At 37.9% G+C, this 26,644-nt stretch overlaps 2 protein-coding genes and 1 pseudogene across 4 annotated transcripts; 1 reads left to right on the top strand and 2 right to left on the bottom strand.

Annotated features, from left to right (window-relative positions):
• Positions 1-687: 687 nt before the first annotated feature.
• Positions 688-1,664, bottom strand: LOC121419734 (annotated as a pseudogene).
• A 59-nt stretch (positions 1,665-1,723) lies between these two features.
• LOC121419735 (adenosine receptor A2b-like) lies at positions 1,724-10,783 on the bottom strand. The gene is made up of 4 exons (XM_041614192.1): positions 9,806-10,783; positions 5,039-5,058; positions 2,922-2,952; positions 1,724-1,756 (listed from the first exon to the last, which is right to left on the bottom strand). Exons 1-4 carry the CDS (start codon positions 10,781-10,783, stop codon positions 1,724-1,726), a joined length of 1,062 nt encoding a protein of 353 aa, XP_041470126.1.
• A 2,778-nt stretch (positions 10,784-13,561) lies between these two features.
• Positions 13,562-25,845, top strand: LOC121420488 (pre-mRNA-splicing factor CWC25-like). Of its 3 annotated transcripts, none has more exons than XM_041615142.1 (5): positions 13,562-13,633; positions 21,143-21,313; positions 22,083-22,226; positions 23,384-23,512; positions 25,127-25,845. In XM_041615142.1, the coding sequence occupies exons 1-5, from the start codon at positions 13,584-13,586 to the stop codon at positions 25,680-25,682; spliced, it is 1,050 nt and encodes a 349-aa protein (XP_041471076.1). In that variant the 5' UTR covers positions 13,562-13,583; the 3' UTR covers positions 25,683-25,845. The 3 variants fall into 3 exon arrangements, with proteins under 3 accessions (XP_041471076.1, XP_041471078.1, XP_041471077.1); XM_041615144.1 differs by having other exon boundaries at positions 13,619-13,637; XM_041615143.1 differs by lacking the exon at positions 13,562-13,633 and adding an exon at positions 13,661-13,678.
• The last annotated feature ends 799 nt before the right edge of the window (positions 25,846-26,644 follow it).

The following is a 26,644-nucleotide window of genomic DNA, read 5'->3' on the forward strand; positions in this document are numbered from 1 at the left end:
CTATCTACCCTTTGGAAAAATTGGTGATGCCGAAAAAATGTCTCTGCCGGGAATCGAACCCGGGCCCCCAGCTTTGAACGCCGGTGCCTTAACCACTAGACCACAGAGACGGGTTAATGGTTAGGGCGAGCCAGATCCGATTGACCGTCAGATAGACAGATTTTCGACACTATACCAATTATATTTTCCTTTGTCGGGTGAAGGTGAGTTTTGAACAATGACAAGCCGCCATGCCTCAGCTGGATCGAAGCTATTGCTTTGATACAGTACACGTATGGGAGAAGAAATACAAATGTGTAAAGCTTTACATGTACAACAGCTTTTGGCAACTCTTTTTTTATTTAAATATTGTAAAGAAATGGATGAAGAGAACAATGGTAGGCGTAGCTTAAATCAAGGTTCCCCAGAGCTTTTTCGGCATCACCAATTTTTCCAAAGGGAAGATAGCTCTGGGGAACCTTGATTTAAGCTACGCCTACCATTGTTCTCTTCATCCATTTCTTTACAATATATATATATATATATATATATATATATATATATGTATGACCCAGCTAGGGATCATCCCCCCCAGGTCTAAGGACCTGTCTACGCCACTGACCTTACCGGACTGCACCATGCTACAGTTTACATGGCTCAACGGATATTCGCCACCACTTCACACTGACCCTTCTTTTGACCCCGTGCTTAATCAAAAGTACATGTAGATTCAGAAGAACAAAGTTTTCTCCAGACAGTTATGTCTTTGAAGTATCTTACTGCATTTTCACGGAACAGACGATCACGGTAGCAGTATACCGGGTTCACCGCAGAGCTAAGGTAAAATATAAACGCTGCCATGTCGTCAAAAGGTCGATTAAACATACCATTGTCGACAACAATGGCGACATGAACTATACTTGTGGGTATGTAACAAACAAAAAACGCAAAGGTGATCGTGGTGACTATCTTTGAAGCCTTGATACGAGAGACTCTTTCCTCTTGACGTCCTCTACCGACGGCTTGTTCCATCTGAGCGATCCTCCGCGCATGGTGCAATGCCGTACGAAGAATCAACATGTTGAGGATGACCAATGTTAGTAAGGACAAGATGATGATTATCATCAGGAGGATGATCCCAATCCTATACAGGTGACCGTCAGAGTGATGGTCCCAGCGCAGTAGTTTCTGACGAGACTTGGATCTTCTTCTTTACCAACCAGACCAATGACGAACAAGATGCTCATCAACCAGCTGAGGAGAATCCCGACTGCGATTCGCTTCGAGGTGACCAAGGCTTCGTACCGGAGAGGTTTACGAACAGCGATGTAACGATCAAAGGTTACCATGACGATGTGAAGCAGAGAATTCCCGCCAAAGAGATAGGTGAACGACGAGAAATACCGTGAGAAGGTGTAAAGACATGTCACTTCAATGAAGACAGATCTGTTAAACGTTTCTAGTGGTATGCTGATAGCACCGTTTAAAAGATCGAAAAATGCTAAACTAGACAGAAGATAGTAAGTAGGTCTTCGGAGACGATCGGTTTTGAGGAAGGTGGCGACTACCAGAAAGTTTCCGACAACAGTACTGAAGATGAGAAGAATAGCCAATGTAACAATGAAAGCTGTGTAGATTGGAGGGTTGGGGATCCATGGAAGGGTACTTGCATTCACTGAAGCCATTTTTTCACGGTTTGATTTCAAAGATTTTAACACTAAAGAAACAAATCAAGATATAGTGGTTAATAGGCTGTAAAGCCATTGCCTTCAAGCTCCTGAAGATGTCATTAGGAAGTTTATGAGAATTATAGAATTAGGAATCAGCAGGATTTTGTTCCTGAAAGCTGGCTTCCTTTACTTGTTTGCCACGATTGGTCCTCGTGAGTAGTATATGGTATGAAGAACAAGAAGTGCAATCGTATACGATGTGCTTGTATATATGCTGAGAAAAGCCAGCGATGTCAAATGAAATAATATGTCTTCAGGAATCATGGGAATTGTAAGAAGTGACAAAATCGGATGAGTATTCGAGCTAATAGTGCTATCATAGTTAGCTTTGGATGATCGATACTATACCGTATAGGGCAGGGTCTCAAACTTTTAAAATGAAATCCATGCCAGGGTATCAATTTTAAAAAATATGAATTTATTTTAGCCTAATTTAATTTAATTTACTTCAACTTGTTTACGCATTGTTGATTTTAGATGCACGGCAGCATTAAAATACAGCTCATGGCACAATACATTAAACTAATTAATAAGGGTTTTGAGATGGCAGCGGTTGCTGCATCGGTTTTCTTTTGCCGTACACTTTTTTGGATGTCATATACTACGGTCGATCACCATGATTTGAATAGGAGTTCGCTTTTAATTCACTTAAGTGTTTCAAGCACTATTTCAGATGCACGGTAGCATAAAAACAATTGTGCGACCACACGTGTCCCGATGTGTTATATTAATTAATTAGGGCTTCTTTACAGAGTATAAGGGCGTAGGCTGTTGGTGTACTGGGTGAACGTGCACCCTTCGCTGAGGCAGATGAGTTTCGACACTGGCAAGCAATACGGAAATTGTACCCCTTCTTTTGCTTTTAACAGCTGATTTCAAACTTTGGTTCCATCTCCCCGGATGTGCACCTCCCCATGCTCAAACCAGCCTACACCCTTGGAGTAATTTGTCATGAACTTATACTTGGACGTTCCTTTTGAAAATAATCTATTAACTATTACACTAATCAAACTAAAAAAAAGATAAATTAATAAAACATTCAATTTATTAATCAATTAATCGGTTAATCATTCGATCTGCTTATTTAATAAAAAAACATTCGGTTACACTTCGTAATTCCGAAGGTTCGTAATTCCGAAGGCTCGTTTCGTTTTCGGATAATCGAACCTTCGGAATAACCGAACCTTCCGAATAACGAAGCTTCGGAATTACGAATGTATGCGAAAACATTCTTATGTACACCCTTAAAAAAAGGTATACCCAATGTTGGGTAAAATGTGAACATGCATGTTGGTTGGGTAAAATTGGGTAAAGAAATTACGCAATATTGCATTGAAATAGCCCAGTATGTTAAAAAAATACCCAGCAAACATGCATGTTCCCTTTCTACCCAGTGTTGGGTAAAATTTCACTCAGTGTTTTATGAGTGTATCAGTCAATTAACTAATTGATTGATTCAATATATTTAATCAATCAGTTAATCATTAGATATGTTTATTTAGGTCTGACCATCTAATGTTTCTGTCACTTTAGTCAAACGAAAAATCGATCAAACAACGATTAAGAAATTCTATATCAATCAATTATAGATCGGTGAATCATTCGATATTTTTAATTGATAAAATAATTTCAGTAATGTGTCGGTCAATATTTTTTTTGATTTATAGCGTATTTTTATTGTCTTCTCTCAAATCAAATATGTAATTTACAATATAACTCTCATAACAAACTGCACAATCATTAAAACAAGAATTATCAAAGAATTACACAATAGTACAGCGACCATTGAGAATGGAACATAATTATGTAATGATAAGAATATATAACTTGTCTCTAATATAGATTGAAATTCATTGGAATCAGCAATGAAAAGAGAGAAAAACAAAGATAAAAGTAATATTTAAATTGACAATCTATCAATCAATAATTAGAAAACATTATGGGTTTTTTTCATCTACCCCTACCGCACCCCAATGCCCCATTCATTTTAATACCTTTTGAATACAGCTTATTTTTTAGTTTTTTTATTTTTTCTTTATTCAGGTTCATGGTGCAAAATAATTGGAGAACATACAAAACAAACTGAAGAGAAATTAAAGCCTATAAGAGAGTCCTCAGAACCGTGACGACTAGTGTAAGTAAAGGTAAATTTTTAAAGAATAATCACGATGTGATACATATTGTATTTTTGTATTGTATTGTATTTATTCATTCAACCATAAAACACATATCAAAATAGCAATGTACAATAGATGATAAAAGTAAATTATGGTTTGGGACACCGAAAAGCAAAATGCTTGTACATGGTATCCCAAAAAAATATTAAAAACAAGAAATAACTTACATTAAGAACAAATGCAATAACAACAAAACATAAGTTCACACACCAACATACGCACACATACACTCACACACACACACAAATGCCTGAGACTAAAATACTTAAGGGAGGTACATATATTTAAAGAGTGTCCATAAGTAGTGATTTGAACAGTAACTTTTGAAAAAGCGCTTAATAAGAATGAATTATTATTATTATTATTATAACAGTAATTTAAATTTATTCAGAGTTGTACTTGATTTAATATCTGGTGGAAGTTCATTCCATTTCTTTACTCCATTGCTTATTAGGGACTGAAGACCAGCTGTAGTTTTAAAAAGAGGAATATAAAGCTTGTTACCTTGACGAGTGTTATAAGGGTGCAATTCTGAATTAAATACAAAAGGATTATCCTTAGACTCAGGAATGATATTATTCGATGTGGAGTATATAAATATAATTGTATTAAAAGTGACAAGTTCATAAATAGGCAGTATTTTCAAATTTTTAAATAGAGGAGCAGAGGGGAACGAAAATCAGATTTGTTGATTATTCTAACTGCTTTCTTTTGAAGTAATTCAATTTTGGATAAATGAGTTTTATACGTGTTGCCCCAGACATAACTTCCATAATTAAGATAAGACAAAATAAGGGTATTATATAATATAAGCAGAATATGTTTAGGTAGAATATACTTAAGCCTTGATAATATACCAACATTCTTTGATATTGTGTTGCAGAGGTGATGTATATGTGTACTCCAGTTTAGATTTTCATTAAATATAATCCCAAGAAATTTAACATCACTTAATCTATTTAATGTTGTATTATCAATATGAATATCATTGAGGTTTCCGGGAACCCTCCTGTTCCTTGTCCTGAAAATAATATAATTAGTTTTTGAAACATTTAAGGATAATTTATTACATTGGAACCAGGTGTTTACTTTTTTTAATTCGACATTAATGGATTGAATAACATTAGTTAAAGATTTATTAGCCATCATTGCACAAGTGTCGTCAGCAAACAAAGAAAATTTAACCAAGTGTGATGAATTTACAATATCATTAATGTAGACAAGGAACAGGAGGGGGCCTAAGACAGAACCCTGGGTTACCCCACATCTATTCGATTGAATAGATGATTTGACACCATTGACCACCACGTATTGTGTTCTATTATTCAAGTAGTTATCAAACCAATTAAATGCATTACCTCTCACGCCGTAATGAAGAAGCTTTTGTAAAAGAATGTGGTGATCAATGGTGTCAAATGCTTTGGACAAGTCCATAAATATTCCAACACAGTACTTCCCATGTTCTATATAAAATATGTTGAAATAAATTCAAAACTGCAAGTTCAGTAGAATGTTGTTTTCTAAAACCATACTGGTCTTTTATCAAAATATTATGCAACTGAAGATAAGAATACAATCTTTTGTGAATGAGTTTTTCAAGTAGTTTTGCAAAGATTGGGAGTACTGCTATGGGTCTATAATTAGTCATTTCGTTTTTGTCACCTTTTTTGAATATGGGTATAATTTTTGATATTTTCAGTTTATTAGGTACAATTCCATAACAAAGTGATTGGTTGAAGATATAGGTTAATGGTTCTACAAAAAAGTTTATACACTCTTTTACCACACGAGGTGATATATCATCAAAGCCGCTCGACTTTGATGGATTTAAAGTGGAACATACTTTCAGAACTTCAAAAACCGAAGTTGGAGTTAAAAAAATTGAATTTATCGGGGATTCATTACTAAGAAAGGAGCTGAATGAGCATGGTGTAGATGGAATATTCTGAGAAATGTTACTACCTATGGAAGCAAAAAATGCGTTAAATTCATTTGCAATATCAGGTGCTGTTTCATACTTTTTACCATTATTAAACATAACATTAGGAATACCACGAAGCTTTCTTTTCCCTAGCAGATGGTTTATTTGGTTCCATGTTTTCTTAATATCTCCTCTAATATTATTAAAGAGATGGAGATAATAATCTTCTTTTGCAGCACGTAACAAATGAGTTAATTTATTCCTGTATTTGTTCAACTTAATCTTATTTTCCAGACATCGATTTTTCAAATAATTCTTATGCAGTCTCTTCTTTTTATTAATAGATCGCAACAAGCCCTTTGATACCCATGGTTTTTTAAATTTGTGTTTATGTGTTCTTTTAACTACCTCTGGAAAAGACTCATTATACAGACATTGAAATTTGTTGAGAAACATTTCATAACATACATTGACATCATTGATTGCACCTAAAATACTCCAGTCTGCGTTTTTTAGTTTTCTCTTAAATGCATTGATATTGTCATCAGTAATTAATATCTTCTTTACAGATGTATTAGGACATTTGTTCACATATGTAATCTTCTTCACTGCACAAATAGGAAAGTGATCTGATATATCATCGATAAGTAAACAGCTTTTTATCATATTGACATCATAAGAATTACAAAAAATGTTATCGATGAGAGTTGCTGATGCGTTAGATATTCTTGTGGGTTTGGTTATTAATGGATAAAACCTATGACTATACATGAGATTCAAAAATGCATTAGTACTCTGAATTGTTTCAATATTCAATAGATTTGCATTAAAGTCACCCATGATAAACATTTCAAGATTATAGACTTTCTTTTCTTGCATTTCAATTCAATAAATAAAGAATCACATATATCAGAGCAAGTAGATACATCCTGGTATGTTTCAAAATCAAAATCATTGTTAGCATCGATCCACACACTCCACCTCCAGCCTTTTCAGATCTATTTACATGTACAAGAGTATAACCAGGAATATTAAACATATCTGTGATTGTATATGGTTGAAACCAGGTTTCTGATATACCAATGACACTGAACTTATGTTGAATTGACCCCAGTAAGTATAAAAATTTGTCAAAGTTTCTGATCAAACTCCTTGCATTAATATGAAGCAAGGAAAATAAATCATCTGGATCCCAGTTGAGCATGTTATTGAACTCGTCAGAAAATATATAATTACATTTTAATCTTTCAATAAATTTTTCACTGTCCAAACCATAAGAACAAATGTCAAAATCTAGATCATTCATTCCCAATGGGTTTAATTTCATACATCTAAATCTGTCGTACTCAATATACTTATTCAACTTAAAGAATGATAATAACTACTTAAAGAATGATAATATTGAATACACATACATGCTAACGCACACACCCTCATCCAGACATATAGGCAGGCCTATAGGCCAATATGAAATTACAGTGTAGTATTGACTCTCATATGGGACACATTTCATGAGAATTTGCAATGGCAGTTAAAAGCTACTGAAATCCGCCAATCCGACTGGCTTAAAGTGAATTTTGTTACTTTCTTCATATCATAACTCTTATGAAACGAGACCCTTGCTTGTCCGTGGACTTTATTTACTGCTTCTCATGTCTTCACGCTACATGGGTGCGTTCGTCGGGGGTAATAAAGCATCAATACTATATGGAACAATGCATTCAGATTGCATTAAGAAACTCATTGAAAAAAAAACACACAACCCTTTACCATTGACGCAGTCATCAGCACCGTCATTAAACTCACAAGCCTAGGTCTTCTTCCTATTCGATAAAATAATCAGACGCAATTAGATCTCGGATCCAGTCGTGCTAATTTATGTATACTCTTAGAAAGAACAAAGATAGCTGCGAACTGGAACCATTTTGTCGGGTATATGAAACCCTTGACAAAGGTCCCCAAAAATTGTCGTTTTCAATAAATTCAGAAGAATTCAAAGTGCCTGTTTAATGTTATTAGAACCGTTGTAGAACCTTTAAAGATCCATTTAGTGAATCTCATATCTCATCATCATATTGTCATCTATTCATCCTTTTGTAATGTCTGTCAACGGATCAAGTTCTTGGATGTCGTAGTTTCTACGTATTGTCATTAATTGATCATCTCTTCTAACAGACATGACGAGATCTCAGATCTACTATCTCAATACTTCTCTCATGTCTATCATGTCTAAGCTACCCGGGGGGGGGGCACTCGACCAAAATTGTGGTGGGGTGTGCCGCGGGCGAGACAAAAAACGGGGGCCTTGGAGCGGGCTTATTGTAAAAAGGAGGGTCCTCGGAACGGGCTTTGGAACGACAAATGTTTGTGAAAACGGGGGTCCTTGGAACGGATCGCCAGCGTGTGAGTGATGCGTATGCATCTCATGCGTGCATGATGCAGCTATAGCTAGCGCGGCCTCCGCGCGCCGGGGGAGCTCTGCGGCCGCTTTTCACCAAAATTGCAGCTCATTGAATGCGATCGGAGCGGCGTAACGAAAAATATAAAATAAGCTTTGGACCGGATTTCCCTCTTCTTTCTTCTCGATAAAAAGAAAATGTTATGCCTTGGAGCGGCTTTCTTTGTTCTTTTTCTCAACAAGGCAAAAGTGCTATGCCTTGGAACGGAAATTTGAGTGTGAAAATGGGGGTCCCCTCCGCGGCACATACCCACTATATGCATTATATACTGAGTGCCCCCCCCCCGGGCTAAGCTACAGAAGATTAAACGAGCTATAAATGTCCAAATATCAAGATCTGGGATTTTGTCGAGTCTACATTCTGAAGAATAGAATGGTGATCAACTGACAAGATCTCGGATCTCGTTATGCCACCGTTATGTGAAAGAGATGATCAAATTACAAGAAATGGGCCATCATTAATCTGTTCTAAATGGATGTTGACATGAGATCCAAGAACTCACCATGTCTACAGCATCTTGAGAACCTTGACTTGCCTACATCCATCCTAAATGACTTCACTGGAAATGACCCCCTCATATTCGCATCCTCCATTCTCTTCCCCTCACACTCCCTGTCCTCTTCTTCTGCTTCCTCTTTGACATGTCACTGCTTAGGGTACATTTAAAAAATCCATCTATGCCGGCAAAATCATCTAGAAAGGACCTGAACCCTGCGGCTTGCCGCCGATCTCCGTAGACCGGAGGTAGGAAATTTACAAGTACAAGTACATGGGAAGATCAGCAGACAAGTTCTTGGTTTGGTTTGTACCGAGGTTTTTTACCTGACTACTAAGAAAGCACGGATGCCTGTGAGCAGGCAACAAGGGGACCAACGGCTTAAGGTCCTCTCCGAGTAACCTGGTAATGTTTACATCTTGCCATTGATTTCTATCATCTTTTTTCCAATAGATCTTGACATGAGATCGCGCCATGTAATTATCTATTCTTATGAAAGCTTAAACATTGTTAAAAGTGCCACCCAGAATCTCCAGATTTCGATTTCACCATTGCTACAGAGATAGACTTGGATCTCATTATATCGATCGTTTTGGAAATTTTGGCTCGGTGACAATAACCTAGTTATATGTTGAGGACAAGTCCTTGATAGGCCCCGGGCCTTTGTTTGTCCCTTCACTTTTTAATATTCTGTTAATGTTCCGTTCTTTGTTTATCCATTTGTTTTTGTACCAGCAAGTAAGTCTATGTATTGTACTATTCATTGTTCTTTGAATCACTTTGTGCAATTTTGATAATGGAAATAAAATTGAATTGAATAGATGATCAAATTACAATATCTTGGAGTTTAGTGTTCTCTGTTGATTCTTAATACATGATGACCTTCGTCATCTTCGTTTAGTGGCCATCATGCTGATGAGCCCGTGATCATGGTGATACCTAGGCGAGGCGTTAATATTCTCGTATATTAGGATAAAAGTTATTCCCGATACCATACATCTGCCGCTCTGTTTTCAGAACCTCCAAGGTTTCTGAATTTAAGCAAATGTAGATTCGGTAGAACAAAGTTTTCTCCAAACAGCTTTGGTCTTAAAATACTTCAGGGCATTTTCACGGAATGCTCGATTGTGGTAGCAGTATATAATTGGATTGACAGCAGATCCGCAAAAAAACATGAACATTGCGACGTCATCAAATGGACGAGAGTACAGATGAGCCTCAGTATCGAAAACCACAATGATGTGAACAACACTCATTGGGATGCATGTAAGAAAAAAGGCAAGAGTGATGAAGGTGACTTTCTGTGATGCTTTCACACGAGATGCGGTAATATCGTCTTGTGCTCTTCCGATAGCCTGCTCCATATCGGCTATTCGGCGAGCATGTCGCATTGCAGTTCGCAGAATCAGCAAGTTGAGGACAAGTAAGGTTGATACCGATGCGATGATCGCTGTCATCACAAGGAAAAACCATATTCTACTGCCGAGATCATACTTGAAAGTAGTCCCAGAGCAGTAGACTGTAGCGGTAGTTGGACTTTCTCGTAGTTTGCTGACGATGTGAAGCATTAACCCACTGATACTCATCAACCAACTAATTAGTATCCCGATCACGATTCGCTTCATGGTGACGAGTGTTTGGTATCGGAGAGGTCGGTGAACGGCAATATATCGATCACATGTTACCATGATAATATGAAGTACATTATTGGCACCAAAAAGACAGCTGCATGCTGAAAAATACCTTGAGTGCTTTTCAAGACATGTTACGTCAGAAAATACAACTCTCCGATAGAGTTCTAATGGGACTCCGATCAAACCGTTTAAAAGGTCTGTAACTGCTAAACTTGAAAGAAGGTAATAGGTAGGTGTCCTAAGACGTTCAGTTTTGAGAAAGGTTGCGATTACCAAGAAGTTCCCTACAACCGAAACACACATGACGAGAACAGCAAACGTGACGCAAACCCCGGTGTATACTGGGTGGTTAGAATGAAAACTCATAGTAGTATTGACAGGAGTCATCATTTTAAAGTTGAAAAAGGATCAGAGTATCCGCTGGATAAGCTTCTAGGATTCCTCAATATAAGATTCAAAAGCCCACTTAGCTCACATGAGTTTAAATCCTAATAAAATTATTGACAGGCTATAAAACAAACGCGTTTAATTTCCATGTTGTTTTTTTTTCCTTTTTGCACGTAGGCCGGTTCGTTTCTCTTTCCTTTTTTAAGAACTAGGTATCTTGTCAGATAGATCCGTGTTTCCCGAAACGTCACCAAATCAACAATTAGGCCTGCAGCTTTTTACAGTAAAAATGTATATTTAGGTTCTCTGCTTATTTACCTGTAGTCATAGGCATTTTGCGGTAATGGTGGTAACGACGTGCGCGAGACAGCCAATAACATTAATGTGAAAGGAGACGGGAAAATGATTTAAAAAGCAAGGTATGCAGTCATTCGTGATCAATTTCCGCTGACTGCCTGGTGTGACCGAGGTACTAGCTCTTGCTATCAGCGACAGCAGTTGTCTCGACAGCCACTAAAACGGCATTGTCAAAAGATCAAAGTAAAAAAAAATGTTGAGTATGATTCCTGGTATAACGTGATTAAATTAGGGGTTCAATTCTCTTATTATATTCTGTAACCCCGTGGGTTAATTATGTGCCGCGGAGGGGACCCCCATTTTTACACTCAAATTTCCGTTAATGCATAGCATTTTTGCCTTGTTGAGAAAAAGAACAAAGAAAGCCGCTCCAAGGCATAGCATTTTCTTCTTATCGAGAAAAAAGAAGAGAGAAATCCGCTCCAAAGCTTCGCATATTTTTCGTTACGCCGCTCCGATCGCGTTGAATGAGCTGCAACTTTGGTGAAAAGCGGCCGCAGAGCTCCCCGGCGGAGGCCGCGGTAGCTGCATCATGCACGCATGACCGTTCCGTAGGGATGCATACGCGCTCACACGCTGGCGATCCGTTCCAAGGACCCCCGTTTTCACAAACATTTGTCGTTCCGAAGCCCGTTCCGAGGACCCTCCTTTTTATAATAAGCCCGCTCCAAGGCCCCCGTTTTTTGTCTCGCCCGCGGCACACCCCCACCACTTTTTTGGTCGAGTGCCCCCCCCCCCCCGGTCTATAACATTCCACGTCGCAGTTCACGTTCGACTAAATCTCTTAAAATTGAATATTACAAAGATCAATTTGACTGCCTTTGTGCCAAAGGCAATATGAAGAAAACATGAAATGTAATCTATACAGCTATGGGTAAAAAATTAAAGGTGTTTATATACGCAAAGTTATGGTTCACGGATGGTTCACGGACACTCTACTCATGTATTGTAAATCATGAAAAGGATGAGTATAGGGGATCATACATAAATAAGTCGAACACATATAGCGCGAGCAGAAAATGTTTGATATTGCGATCTGAAACTGGATAAATGATTAATAGAGAACAAATTGCGTAGGTTTATCGAAATAAACATGCGCGCGCGTTTCAGATTTAGACCTAGAATTTAGGCATTTTAAATATTTATTTTATCATGAAAATAAAAGCGAGCGCGAAACGCGAGTTTAAGATATTTGATATTCCGATTTGAAAAAGGGTCAATTTCAGCTCCAGGAAAATTGTAAAGTGGATATATGAATCGCACTTAATAATTAAGGAGCTGGTATTTTTAATTATTTCATTATATTTTGAGTTTTGACATATAGGACCGGGACATCCTTGGGACATGTCCGAATTATGTCTATCTTCTTATTCCTCTTGCTAAGCGCGAGATGAAGCAAAAGTCTAAGCAAGTAAATGCACCCAGTGTCAGTGGCCCGTGACCCCGAGGAGACAAAGCATTGGGGGGCATGACATTGTTCACAAACAATGCAGTGCCCCCCCCCCCAATGCTTTGTCTCCTCCGGGTCACGGTCCGCTACTACCCAGTGTCCAAAGTTTCGAGAATGAACTGGATAAGTATTGGAGATGTGAACCAGCTAAGGTGCAAGTCAGTGACGCTGACCCACCAGGACATGATCCGGCCAACCTAGAGGAGAAAGAATTTGGAGCTAAATATAGAGTCTTAGACTGCATCCATAAGTAACCTCAAACTGACATGAGAAGGGGCTAGCTTTTAAGTAGTTCATTTCATTGTATATAGGCCTAGTATAATCAATATTGAGACAAACATGTCCTCGCCAAAAATAAGAGCGTGCAGCTGCGCTATGATATGTTTTGAGATCAGACCTGAAAGGGATATTATGAAAACTTTATGGAATACAAGAAAAAAATAGGTCCCTGATGAATCAAAATTTGCGAGCGCGCGGCGTAAGCAGAAAATGTTCATATTCAGACCATAAAACTTACATTTTTACAGAGCACAAAAAAATCAATTTGTAAATCACATAAATGATGAAAGTACGATTTGTGAAATGTGTTGTGTATATCGACTTCCAAACTTGATTTAAACTCCATATTGAACAAGACATGTAACTCACTTTACAGGCATTGCGAACGCGGAGCGCGAGCGAAAATTTTACATAGTGACGGAAAAATTCTTTTTATTTTCCAAGTCTTAATAATAGTACATCGTCCTTCTTCTCTTCTTTTTTTTTCTCCTCCTTTTCCCTCCTTTTGGCCCCTCGGCCCCCTGGATCCGCCTATGTCCCCCCCCAAAAAAAAACAAGCAAACAAAAAAGGGGCAATTACCTCACAGAGAACAATATCCCCCCGGATCCCCCCTCCCCATATCGACTCCCATGGTACACTTTTTTTTCTTTTAGATTTGTCGTGTTTCCAACATCCTACAGTTCGTGGATGATCTCTCGCTAGCGCTGCACTGCATGCACTGTATTTATCAGGAAAAGTCGCCCGGGAAAACCACTCTCGACGAGCAAGTATCAATAATCAAGAGAATACTGAGAATAATTTTTTATCTGTGTGTTGGAAATTCAGATTTTTTTGCATTATGAATTCATAATCTATTATTTTTTCTCTTTAAAAAACATTTTCCAATAACAGCCCCACATGCAGTGATGCACGCTGGATTATTGCGCCCGTGGCGTTGCGTGTACTTGACCATGTTGACGGTACACCCAGTCCCAGGCCAGGCATGGAGCTCAGCTCCGGCGGGCCGGAGCCAAGCCGGGAGTCGACCGTGCAAAACGAGGGAGACACTGGGGTAGATTGGGGTCTCAGTAGTAATCTCAATACAATGTGTTAAGCACAGTTTAAATGTGGAATATTTTTATTATCATATAGGCCTAGGCCTATTTCCAGATTTTATGAAATATCTAGGCCTAGCCCTAGGTCCTTGAGTTGAGCTTGAGAGAAGTTGAAAATAAATTGGAATGGAATTCAACAAATATATTCAACAAAAATTGATGCAAATTTAATTTTGTGAAAACTGAATCAACATTTTAGAAAAAAAGCTTAAAACATCAAATGTTGATTCAGTTGTTAATCTCTTGGATAGGCACGGCCGTAGTCACTAGATGGCGCTGTCGCGGAAGTGCTCAAAATTTGTACGTAAGTTTCGTCCGCTTGTCAATGGGTGAAATCGCATAGCGATGCGATATCGTCAAAATTAAGCCCCTGTCAGCGCGGATGAATATGATATTTTCTCTTTGTGATTGTCCTCCCGTGCGATGAAAAATATGTCATCGTAATGCATAGGACTTTCGCGAGCTACCGAAGTCATTTTCGTGCCCCAAATTCCATGAAATCTTCCAAAAATAACCATGAAAGTGTCGGTAAGTCAAAAGTGTCGTGAGTTGCTCTCAATTCTTACCTTATTTAGTTGTATTTCTTGCAAAATGGGTCTCGAAGGGTTCTGGATTTTCCGTTGATTGTGAAACTTGAATTGATTTCCTTTCTGTGTCTTGCAGTTAAATTGCAGCGCGGGGAATCGCAAGGGCTGTGGAAGCCCTTCTCAGTGAGGTTTACAAGCTGAGCTGCCCTTGAATTTGGTCGAATTTCGAGCCATTTTGATCGCGCGCACGGGATGATTAATTAACATAACAATTAGCAGATTAGAGATCAAGATTACGTCACGTACGTGCGTACGTGTGATACACAGAAATGAAATAGAACTTGAATCACACGGAATCACAGTCAAGAAATGCTTTGTTTTCTTTGTTTGCTAAATGATTTCCTGAATTTAAAATCATGAATAAACACCAGAGTAATGACATGAAGGAGATAATCATGGTCATATGAGGAATAACTAAATATTTTCTGAAAACGAGTGAATATGATGGGGCAATAATGTGCATGCACTGGAAAATGAACATTCACCTCACTGTCGGTGCCGTGGTGTCAGTCACTCAGACACAGTGCTTTACTGCCTTTTACTGGCCTTTTCTTTGCACTGCCGCCGCCACTGGTTTTTCTTTTGCCAACTAGATTAAAACTCATTTATTAATATGTTTATTGCAATTTTTGAATAAATGGTAATACAAAGTGGAAAAAAATGAAGATAAAAATAATTTCAAGGACTAACTTGTCATGCCATCACCCCCCCCCCCCCCCCTCTAAAAAATACACACTATCTTGAATGACTCATTAATTTAATTTGCATTGAAAAAATAAGTAATTGTATTTATGCACTTTTTTATTTCTCATTCTTTCTGCCAGAATATCAGATGCCATCATGAATAACCTCACCACCAGATTGAACTCCTAAACATCTTGACAATGACTATCTACTGAGATATCTTGCCTTCTTGAGATTGGAAGTTTTAAGTTCAAGTCAGAGTGACCTAAGGCCCTACTAACAAGAAGAATCCAGATTTACATAAAAACAAATCCCACGAAAGATACAAACTGATTTTACTCTTAATGTGTAGTGTGTATGTGAGACACTGTGTTTGTGTTTATTTTGAGGAGGACCTCCTGTCTCTGTTTTTATTATTTTATTGACTGAATGAATGATCATACCTCAAAGTGAGAACTGATTTTTGAGGAGAGTACATTAGTGTATGGTTTTGAGTGAATTTGATTTGAGTAACTGTTTTTCTTTATTATTTTTCTCATAATTATTATTTTGCCTTTTATTATATATTTTCAGTTATATATTGTCAGTTTATCTAAAGGGGAATGAAACCTTTGGAACAAATAGGCTTGTGTAGAAACAGAAAAATCAAAGAATAAGAATAAAGAAAGTTTGAGAAAAATCAGACAAATAATGAGAAAGATATGAGCATTTGAATATTGCAATCACTAATGCTATGGATATCCTCCCATTGGCAATGCGACAAGGATGTGTGATGTCACTGATGAACAACTTTCCCTTTGGTGGACTATAAAATACCCTCAAAATATCTCTTTTTGCTTTTTCTTATGATGATACAAACTCTTATCTATCCATCTTAAACTATCCATGATGTATTCTTAAAAAATATGTATTACATGCCCTCGTGTAGAAAGAACACATGATCTATGGATAGATGTGATAAAAGAGGCAATTCAAGTAAAATATATACTAAAGTAATGGGGAGAGTTGTTCACAAGTGACATCACACATCTTTGTCGCTTTGCCAATTTGCTATCTCCATAGCAATAGTGATCGCAATATTCAAATGCTCATAACTTTCTCATTATTTGTCCGATTTTTCTCAAACTTTTGTTGATCTCTTTCTTTGATTTTTCTGTTTTCACACAAGCTATCTTGTTCCAATGGTTTCATTCTCCTTTAACATTAAGTTGAACTTCCAAATTTGATCAAAGTGTTCAATTCTTGGGATAGAATTTTATCAGGTAATAAAACTGAGTTTGATAAATCTAAAAAAGGACACTGAAAAAAATATGAACACTTGGAGATGCTCACTAAGAAGAGGAAAAAACATGAAAGGAAATGGAACTTAAGTGGATGTTATAGCATGCCTTTCACAGATCTCCAAGCACCAGGAATCATAGGCGGCGGAAGTGGGGGGGGGGGAAGTATCCCCCTAAATTTGAGGTGGGGAGGGGACGATTCCATCCCCCTCAATTTTTTGTTGATAACCTTATTTTTTAATTTTTTTTGGCTTGTCAATTTTCAATTTTGTTTCCTGTGTCCCCCCAAGATATTATATGGTCACTATCTTTTTTTTGGGGGGTCAAAAGATTTTGGCGGTTCCCCCTAAAATTTTTGGCTTCCCCCACCAATGCCAGGAATGTTGATATTCAACTGAGAGTTGCTGAAGTGGAATCTCCGTTTGTCTGTGAACTTGTTATAGAGAATGATTATTCCAGGACAAGTTAGATGATATTACCCAGCCCATAGCATACATCCCAACAATGGAATGGAGGCAATATACCCCTGTAATACATGAAGTATATTATCTTTAGGTTGGTTTGGAAAGTAAGTCCTCTAGTCAATATTAATGTCTGCCCAACAAAATGGTACTATCTGGCAATTTGGTGGTTCAATCACAAGCAGAAAAAGTTTAGTAAATTGACACTAGTAAGACAAACAAATATAATACAGCCAAACTGTCTGACCCCTTACTTGACTACTGACTTAACTAATTATTGAAAAATGACAAGGGATGCTTAGGCCTTTTGTAACCATTTCATTGGGCAGACTGAAGCAGATGACTAGAATTCATACTTTCATGAAGATGAAGGAACATCAAAATGATTATTACAATTTAGCAAATATGAATTTATAACACTGTCATGGTTATAAAAAGTAATGAATTTCTATCAAGTAAAATGACAATACAATGTAAGACATAACTGCAATAAAGTAATTTCATTTCCAAAAGATATCTTCCATAACTTAATAACCAAATTTCTCAAGATAATATTTCTTCTGCACAAAGTGTATGAAATGCTCAGTGTAAATCATGCTGTTTATAAATCTCTATGATTTTTTTTTTCAAAATGAAAATACATGTAAACTTAATCAAAACCAGGGGTGGTGGATCCAGGATTTATCCTGGGGGGGGGGAACATTTTCAGGATGAAAATTTGTCAAGCAAAAAAGGGCCTTACGGGCGGGGGGGCATTCTTTGATGAAAATTGCATATTTTCATTACATCTTGACAGTAGCTCTCAAAGGGGGGGGGGGTTGAGCTAGATGTGCCCTCCCCCAGATCCACCAGTGATAAAAATCAACATTTATGAAAGATTGCATACCTTATATTCTGAATTGGTAAATTCAATGCATATGTCTACAAAATGAAACTGACATGTTTGGATAAATTGCTTATTTTTGTTTCAAAAAGGATTCATCAATAACAGCTTAGAGTTATTGAGAAAACATCAAGAAAAAATAATATTCTGATATGCAATAACTATATCTATTTTATACATGCTTTTTTTTCCAAAAATTTAATCCTTGACATGGGGGGGCTGGTTTAGTAGTCAAATTCACCCCCCCCCCCCCCCCCCGTTAAGTAAAATGCTTTATCAAAATAAGATTATGCTATCATTTATAAATTACTGCATTTTGTAGCCCATTAAAATTCAAAATGAATCAAAGAGGGCAGTGCCACACCTTATTCACTGAAATTAAGGAGGGGCATGCACAGCTGAAAAACTATCAGCAGGGGCAATAATTTTCACTGCAATGTTAGATATCCTAAAAAAAAATCCTGAAAACACATAATTAAAATGAAATTAAACTCCCAGGAAGTGCCCCTGTATACTATTACAGCCCTTGACCTGTATATTCTCAAGGGGTTCAATAATTCCTTCTCTTCCCTTGTAGAGTCGGTTCGGGTGCGAATGTGTCTGAAAAAAAATAAGTAAAAAAAGGATCATTAGTAAAAATTGTAGAGAGAACAGAACATATCATTTTTAAAAAATTTAGCAAGCAAAAACAAAGATTGAGATCTGGCATTGGAAAATAAAAGGAAATTAATTAACACCGCCCCCCCCCCCCCCCCCCCCCCCCCCCCCCCCCCCCGCTTCAACATATTTTTGTTGTTTGCTTCTGCTTACAACTTTATAAATTTACCCGATACACCTTTCAAAACTTTTGGCTCCATTATCATGATTATGCCACTGTTCAAGTATTATTTATTTGGAAACCACTGCTAAAACTATAAGGTGAAATGAAATTATATAAAGAAAAAAATATATATTTCACAAAGTATAAAATCATAATGATGTAGGTCATGTTGAAATTAGACCCTGGACTGGACTTAAAAATAGATCAAGTGTAGTGTAGACCAAATGTAAATTAGACAAAGTGTAGACCAAATGGCAATTAGAATTTTTTTTAAACCAAATGGGTAAAGCCCATTTGGTATATATATAAAGACTAAAATATAAGTTAAAAAAATATAATTAAGTAGCCTAGGTTGTGCTGAAATTAGACCAACTGGACATTTCACAAAATGAGAATTAGACCAAGTGTAGACCAAATGGGTTAAGCCCATTCGGCATTAGACTAAATGAGAAGTGGGCAAATTGCATGTGAACCAAATGAATATACATATTTACAATGTGGAACTGCATGATATAAAGCCAATTTTATGTACCAGTATTTGACAAAGTAAAAAAATATACAATTATGTAGGTTATGCTGAAATTAGACCAACTGGACATTTCACTAAATGAGAATTAGACCAAGTGTAGACCAAATGGCAATTTAGTAGACCAAATGGGTTTAGCCCATTTGGCATTAGACCAAATGACAAGTGGGCAAATTGCATGTAGACCAAATGAAAATACACCAGAAAACACATTTCACAAGTTGGGACTGATATAGAGAGCCGTAGCAGACGACGGAGATGGGTACGTGATTTGCGTCCGCAAAAAACGCGCACGCATCTATGTACTAACATGAAAAACAGCATATGGGACGATCTGACTAAAAATCGCACATGCGGGGCTATTTGAGAGTCACAGCAGAGGACAGCTAGCAGACGCCGACGGGCGCGCGCATTTAGCGAGCACATCGTGATCGTTTAAACTATCGATAGTAAGGACAGTGCATTAACAGGGACCCGCGATGTCTATTACTTTTTCGACCCATGTTGGTGCTATGAAATTGCTGTTTTTTGCAGTTTAAATGAATTTTACGTAAGTTTTAAGTGGTTTCACATGACAAATTAGATATTAAGAAATTTTTTGATATCATTCTTGGGGACAACAAACACATTTTGAAATTCTTGTTGTCCTGCCTATCTTGGAGTCTCTTCAGAGATCAGCAGTGAAATGAAGAGAGGACCTAAGGCTAAGACTTATTGTCCATAGACTAATTGGAAATCCTTGTTGTTTACATGCCGTACAAATGATAGATTAAAATTAGGTTCTCTCTAACAAAAAAAAATGATATTTTGGCATTTGTACAGAGAGTGCTAGCTTAAAGAGAAATTCCAGTAGTTGCAGTAAACACTGATTTCATGAGAAAGTCTGTAAACTGATGCTTAATTGTCAGTATATCAAGGATCTAGATCTGGTTCAGTTACATAAACTGAACTTTGTGAAATCTTGAAATCCATGCTGAAAACTAAGTGTTCAGACTGAAGATCCCCAACACAGATAAGCGCACATGGCAGTATAATTATTGCTTCGAATATCGCGCCCGACGCTCTACCCGAATCCGGTGCTTATTTGCTGATTTCTCAGCAATTACACAATTTCTTCCAGAATCCTTTGGCACATAGACCCTATGTTTTATTTATACAGACACTTTGGTGGTCATGTCATTGGATTCTTGACAAACTAATTTTGATATCGTTATTGTGGAGCGTTGTGGCCCAGTAGATTAGCGTTCGGACTTTGAAACAAAGGGTCGTGGGTTCGAATCCCAGCCATGGCGTAATTTCCTTCAGCAAGAAATTTATCCACACTGCTGCACTCAACCCATGTGAGGTGAATAGGTACCTGATAGGAGGAAATTCCTTGAATGCTTTGAGCGCCTAGGCAGCCCAGCTAAAGCCGGGGTAATAATAATAGCAGGGCCCGCTGGAAGAACAGTTTTTGCATCTGAGGCGGCTTCCCTGGGTAAATATACCCATATTATTATCATTATCGTTACCAAAACTAGCATTTACCTTTAATGTTGTTTTGTTTGTATTAGGGCGGCATTGGACCAGAGCGTGTTGGGAGAGATGTCTGCATGAAGGTTAGGTACCTTGACAGGAGGCTGGCTTCTGAAGAATGTCCTTCATCATACCGAGACACACAACAGACTACAAGAAGTAGAGATGTGGGAGAAGAGAAAGAGTTACCAAAACTAGCATTTACCTTTAATTTTTGTTTTGCTTGTATCAGGGCGGCATTGGACCAGAGCGTGTTGGGAGAGATGTCTGTGAAGGTTAGGTACCTTGATAGGAGGCTTCTGAAGAATGTCCTTCATCACACCGAGACGCACAACAGACTACAAGAAGAAGAAGAGATGTGGGAGAAGAGAAAGAGTTACCAAAACTAGCATTTACCTTTAATTTTGTTTTGTTTGTATTAGGGTGGCATTGGAGAAGAGCGTATTGGGAGAGATGTCTGTGAAGGTTAGGTACCTTGATAGGAGGCTTCTGAAGAATGTCCTTCATCACACCGAGACGCACAACAGACTACAAGAAGAAGAAGAGATGTGGGAGAAGAGAAAAGAAAGGAGATCACATGTACCAAGCAGCAGGTATGTTATGGGTGTTTGTGTGGGTCACCTTTTCTCAATTTCCACCAATAGAGGGCCTCATAAGAATATGCTCAAAAGTGCTGTTCAGGGGAGTGTTTCATCAACATTTTGTCCGACAAGATGTCAGATCCGACAACTTCTCTTCATGCTGATTGGGTAAGAAGCAGTGTTACTATGGTAACTCGGATGAAATGGGGCTTGTTGGATAAAACGCCCGACAACAACTTTCATGAAACGCTCCCCTGGGTTATATGGTAGATATTACCAAAACAGAAGTAATCGGCCAGCAATAGGTGGCTCACTTTGTACATCATCCCAGTTTAGCTTCCTGTATTAGCTGCCAAAGAGTTCATCAAGTATGGACCTCTCATCAGCATAGGAGATACATACGGGTGATTAATAATGCCCTTTCACCCACGTGACATAAAAAACGGCTATAAAATTTGCAGTATGAAATGCTTTTAGGTGACCTTTTTTTACTAAAGTTGCCCCAAATTCTTCCACAAACAATATTAACATTTAGACAGCATTCTAAATTTGACAGAATGATACTCTTGTCAGCGTTATTGCTCGTTGGGTCGAAAAGTAGCCTTTGAATTTAAAGACAGCCCCCAAAATTCAGCAATCGCCTCAATTTGGCCGAAAAATATAACCCCTAATTTGTGTCTTGCCTCTCTTCCAATGTGCAAACATTACTCTTTGTCAAATACCAAGCGCTGATAATGCATGTTCAATCTTTGTTATTGTTGAATATTTTTTCAAATGCAAGGTCACGAGGGCCAGTCCGGTATGGGCAGATGTACAGCGACTCTCCCAGAGAAATATATGGTGGAAACAATGTCAGCCGGGACAGATGGAATCAGCGTCGGTTGAATCGAGGAGGTCGATGGGGCATGAACACTCAGATGGAGAGGTAATGAAATAATATTGACTTTTTTTGTGACTGATCTTTGGGCAACTCTAGAAAGAATGGTCACCCCAAAGCATTCATTTGGGGGAAATATTGGGGCTATTTGGACTGTGATGGGGGCAAAATTGCCCTCATGTGTAAGTGGGATGTACAATGGGCACTTCGGGGGAATACTCAGAGAGGTAGGTGTATGGGGGAGGTAAGACAGGTGGTAGATGTAGAGGTAAGGTGATAAATTGAGATGTTGAACAAAAACGTCAAAGGGATTGTTCAACTTTACTCGGGATCTAACAGTATTTTTTCTCTCTAATCATAAATTCAAACTTCTAGGCCGGACAGGATTAACCTGATGTTTGTAAAGGAGAAAGAAGGTTTCGCATATTACATTGATATAGAATAGAGACCATTATTACCTAGAATTTGATGTACTGGGAAGGTCTGTAGGCCCCCAAATAACAAAGTTATGTAACTTTTAAAATGCAATCATTTTCTGCTATGAGATGCGTATTCAGTCTTTCGAGAGAGACCCAACGAAGATATGACATGATTGTGCTCTATATGTGAAATGCTCAACCTGGTATCCTGTACATTATTACATATGCTGCGATTAGTAGCCATATGCATATTTCGCCAGCATTCAAGATCATGCCATACAGCAAGGCCTTTGGGAGTACAAGCAAAAGTGGAAAGACGAGTGGGGAAGACCTTTCATCATCCAAGCCAAGACAGAAACAAGGAACTTTTTCAAAAGTGGATCGTGGCGATAGAAGTTGACAAATTCTTCAATCATTGTACGAATACAGCCGGCATCATGTGATTTGTAGTGACCATATCCAGCCTGATGAAATTGAGAGGAGGACATGCACAAAACTTTAAAATAACAAATCTAGAGAGCTCATTGATGGTGTATGATATAAAATGCTTAGGTGGAAAAAAAGTAATAGGCTCGAATTGATCCAGAAAGAACACAAGAGAATGAAACAACAAAACATTGTTTGCGGCAGTAAACTAGCAATCCGCAGTTGAATGTGATAGCTTGATGATCAGTTTGATGTAGTGAAAATTCTGATGTTATCTATGCTCTTTTTATGACTGAAATGACTACTCTGGGTTAATAAAATGTTGTCATCATTATTGTGAATATTTTTTCTCAATTTTAGATGGAGTCACAACGGTTTTATGGAGCTCTATCCAGAAGAGAATATCAACAGATCATCCATGGATGATACCAGTGATGAGGGGACAGAGGTCAAAGGTCATGACAGGAGAAGAAAGAAACATTTTAAGAGGTAAAAATCAAATGTCTATCTCAAATTGATGCATTTAATAAAGCCTAAATAAAAAATATATGTTATTGACCTTGGTCATGTGACCTGAAACTCACACAGGATGTTCACTGATGATTGATTACTCTTAGTCTTATATAAAAGTTTCATTAACTAGATCCATGTACTTTCAAAGTATGACATTTCAAAGATTTAACTTTGGTTAAGAATTCGTTTTGATTCCCTCAACATCGTCTAAGTTCATTGACCCTAAATGAACTTTGACCTTAGTCAGGTGAGCTGAAACTCACAAAAGATGTTCAGTGATACTTGATTACCCTTATGTCCAAGTTTCAAGAACCAGATCCATAAACTGAAACTTATGATGGAAAACAACAAATATCCCCAACATGGCAAAAGTTCATTGACCTTAGTACCTCGGTCACATTTGCTTTGTACCAGCTACTATGACCGCCGTAGAGCAAATGTGACCAAGATATTAATCACCTGTGCCCTTGGTCATGTGACCTGAAACTCAGGCAGGATGTTCATCAATACTTGATTAACCTTACGTCCTTAGGTCCATATATTTTGCAAGTTATGTCATTTCAAAAATCTTAACCCTAGGTTAAGAGTTTATGATGCCGCCACCGTCTGAAAAGCAGCACCTATAGTCTCACTCTGCTATGCAGGCGAGACAAAAATGGCAATTATGGGTCTAAAATGGTAGTTAAAACAGCCTTTTATCTTGTCCGCGGCCCGTGGTAAATCCCTTTGATAGTACACAGGGGCCGCGGGGGGGGGGGGCTGCCGGGGCTTCAGCCCCTACACCTTTTTCCAAAACCATGTACAAAAACGTAAAAATTATCATCTAATTATGATTTTTGGCATGATATAGTATAGTATAGTATAGTATAGTATAATAATGGTTTATTGGCAAATAATACACGCTTGGCAGCCAGTGGCTGAAATATACATGTTTACAAAATATGAGAACATACAAAGATATTTTACAAAGAGTACATAATTAAAAAAACAATCATTCAATATATAATAGATTAAATTACACAAATATTTTCATTAAGATGGATCTAATTACATAAAGGAGTTCTAAGTGTAAGTTAAATTATAAATTGCATTGAATCGCATATTGATCAGCCCCCCCTCCCCCATTCAAAACTGTCCGCGGCCCGTGGTAAATCCCTTTGAAGTGCATAGAAAACGTATACTCTTTCTTGAAAATATTTGTTTTAATCTGACATCTGAACTTTCTGATTAAAAAGAATTTGTAATTTCCTCCTGAATATTACACAGTGTGACTCTTTTTAGGGTTTTACCATGCCAGGGCTCCGTAACACAAAGATTAGCAATGAATAGCAAATATGAAAGAACACTTCTGATTGGCTCCTGGTCAGTATTTTGTGCCAAATGCACGTGTAATGTTAATCTTGATTGGCTAGTTCATTTAGCAATCGATCACTAATCTTTGTGTTACGGAGCACTGGTCACAAATGATAATTTTCACTGACAACTGTCATAAGCTACTGAAATACTTTCATCTAATTGGCTTCGAACAAAGTAGTCAGTAAAAATCACCGTCTATTTGCCTCATGAAACACTCTTCTTATTTCATCTCAGATCTGAACGAAGGCGGAAGCCGTCTCGGGATGAGGATGACGACGACGAAGAAAGCTCAGAATCGGACGGTTCCAGCAGCTCTGATGATTCAGACAGTTCTTCAAGCGAAAGCAGCAGCAGTGAAGAAGCGACACACAGAGGAAGACGATCCGACGCAAGGAAACCACGTAGGGACGACGAAAGAGATCATTCAAGAAGAAGAGGAGGAGGACGGAGCCGCAGGAGACCGAAGAGGAGGCGGAGACCGAGCGCTGAGAGGAGTAGAAGGCATGAAAACGGTCATCGCAAGAGCAGTAGGGAAAGGAGACATTCAGGGAGAAGTGAAGGAAGGAACAGTGAAGATGGGAAATCCAAGAGGGACAGGAGTGGTGATAGGCGCAGACGTAGAAGACGACGCAGGAGTCGTGATCCATCAAAAGACAGGCACCATCGGAGGGATGATGATGATAGAGAATCAAGAAGGAGAAAGGACAAGGAAAGGAGGAGCGATAGAAAAGATAAAAACAGAGACAGAAGGAGGAAGAGAAGAAGAAGTAGTAGAAGTGGGAGTAGGTGATTGGACCATTGTGATGTACTAATGTAAGTCTTGGTTGTGTTAACATCATACGGACATGCCTAAATGTTTTTTTTGCATATATACAATTGGGCTATTCCACGGTTACTCACGTTACATTTGGAGACACCTTGACTCATACTTGGAGCTGTAACTCCATTATTATTGATAGGAACTAAAAATCTCCTTATCACAACAAAGTACACAGTCTGACTATCCTTTGTATAAAAGCAAAACTTGGGAAATTCTATTATGCTCCTGGCAAATCTTTGGAATGTGTCAGTTACTCACGTTACATGATTTGGACCAACCTGTGGAATTGCCCAGTAGACGTTGCGTATTACGAGTCGAATTCAGACCAGAATATGTGAATGTGATTTGAACACTTCTTAAGTCAATTTTTGCCCAAGTTGAACAGATTTCGGTTCCAACAGATTTGACTTGGATAGATTTACATGTATAATGGTATGTCCTACATATTGTCGCTGAGTTTCGTGAAGCATAAAATGTGGCAAGCAGTTGGCTTTTTTGATCCGACTATTGCTGGTTGGGATCAGTCAGGACTGATTCATTATCCTACCAAGTCATTTGTGTAAACCATTTTAATGGATATACGTATAGTCACTGGAGTGAGTAGAAACCTTGTATCTAAAATTTTAACAAATTTAAAGGGGAAATCTACCTGACAAAAGTTTATTGTAAATTAGCATGGAAAATAATAGAAAAATATTGACGAGGGTGTAAGGAAAATCCATCGAAGAATAAAAAAAGTGATTAGAATTTCAATTAAATTGGTTTGCGACGTCATATGCGAGTAGCTTTCCTTCTTATGGTATGGTAAAAAAATCAATGAAATGCAATTTTCTCAGAAAATTGTTGAGAATGGTTTTTATTGTACCTTTAGTGTTTCAATACACAATGAATATACACCCACTCCTGAAGAAAAGTTAAACAATAAGTCATCA

Source organism: Lytechinus variegatus, chromosome 8 (assembly GCF_018143015.1).
Source record: "Lytechinus variegatus isolate NC3 chromosome 8, Lvar_3.0, whole genome shotgun sequence".
NCBI classification, from domain to species: Eukaryota; Metazoa; Echinodermata; class Echinoidea; order Temnopleuroida; family Toxopneustidae; genus Lytechinus; species Lytechinus variegatus.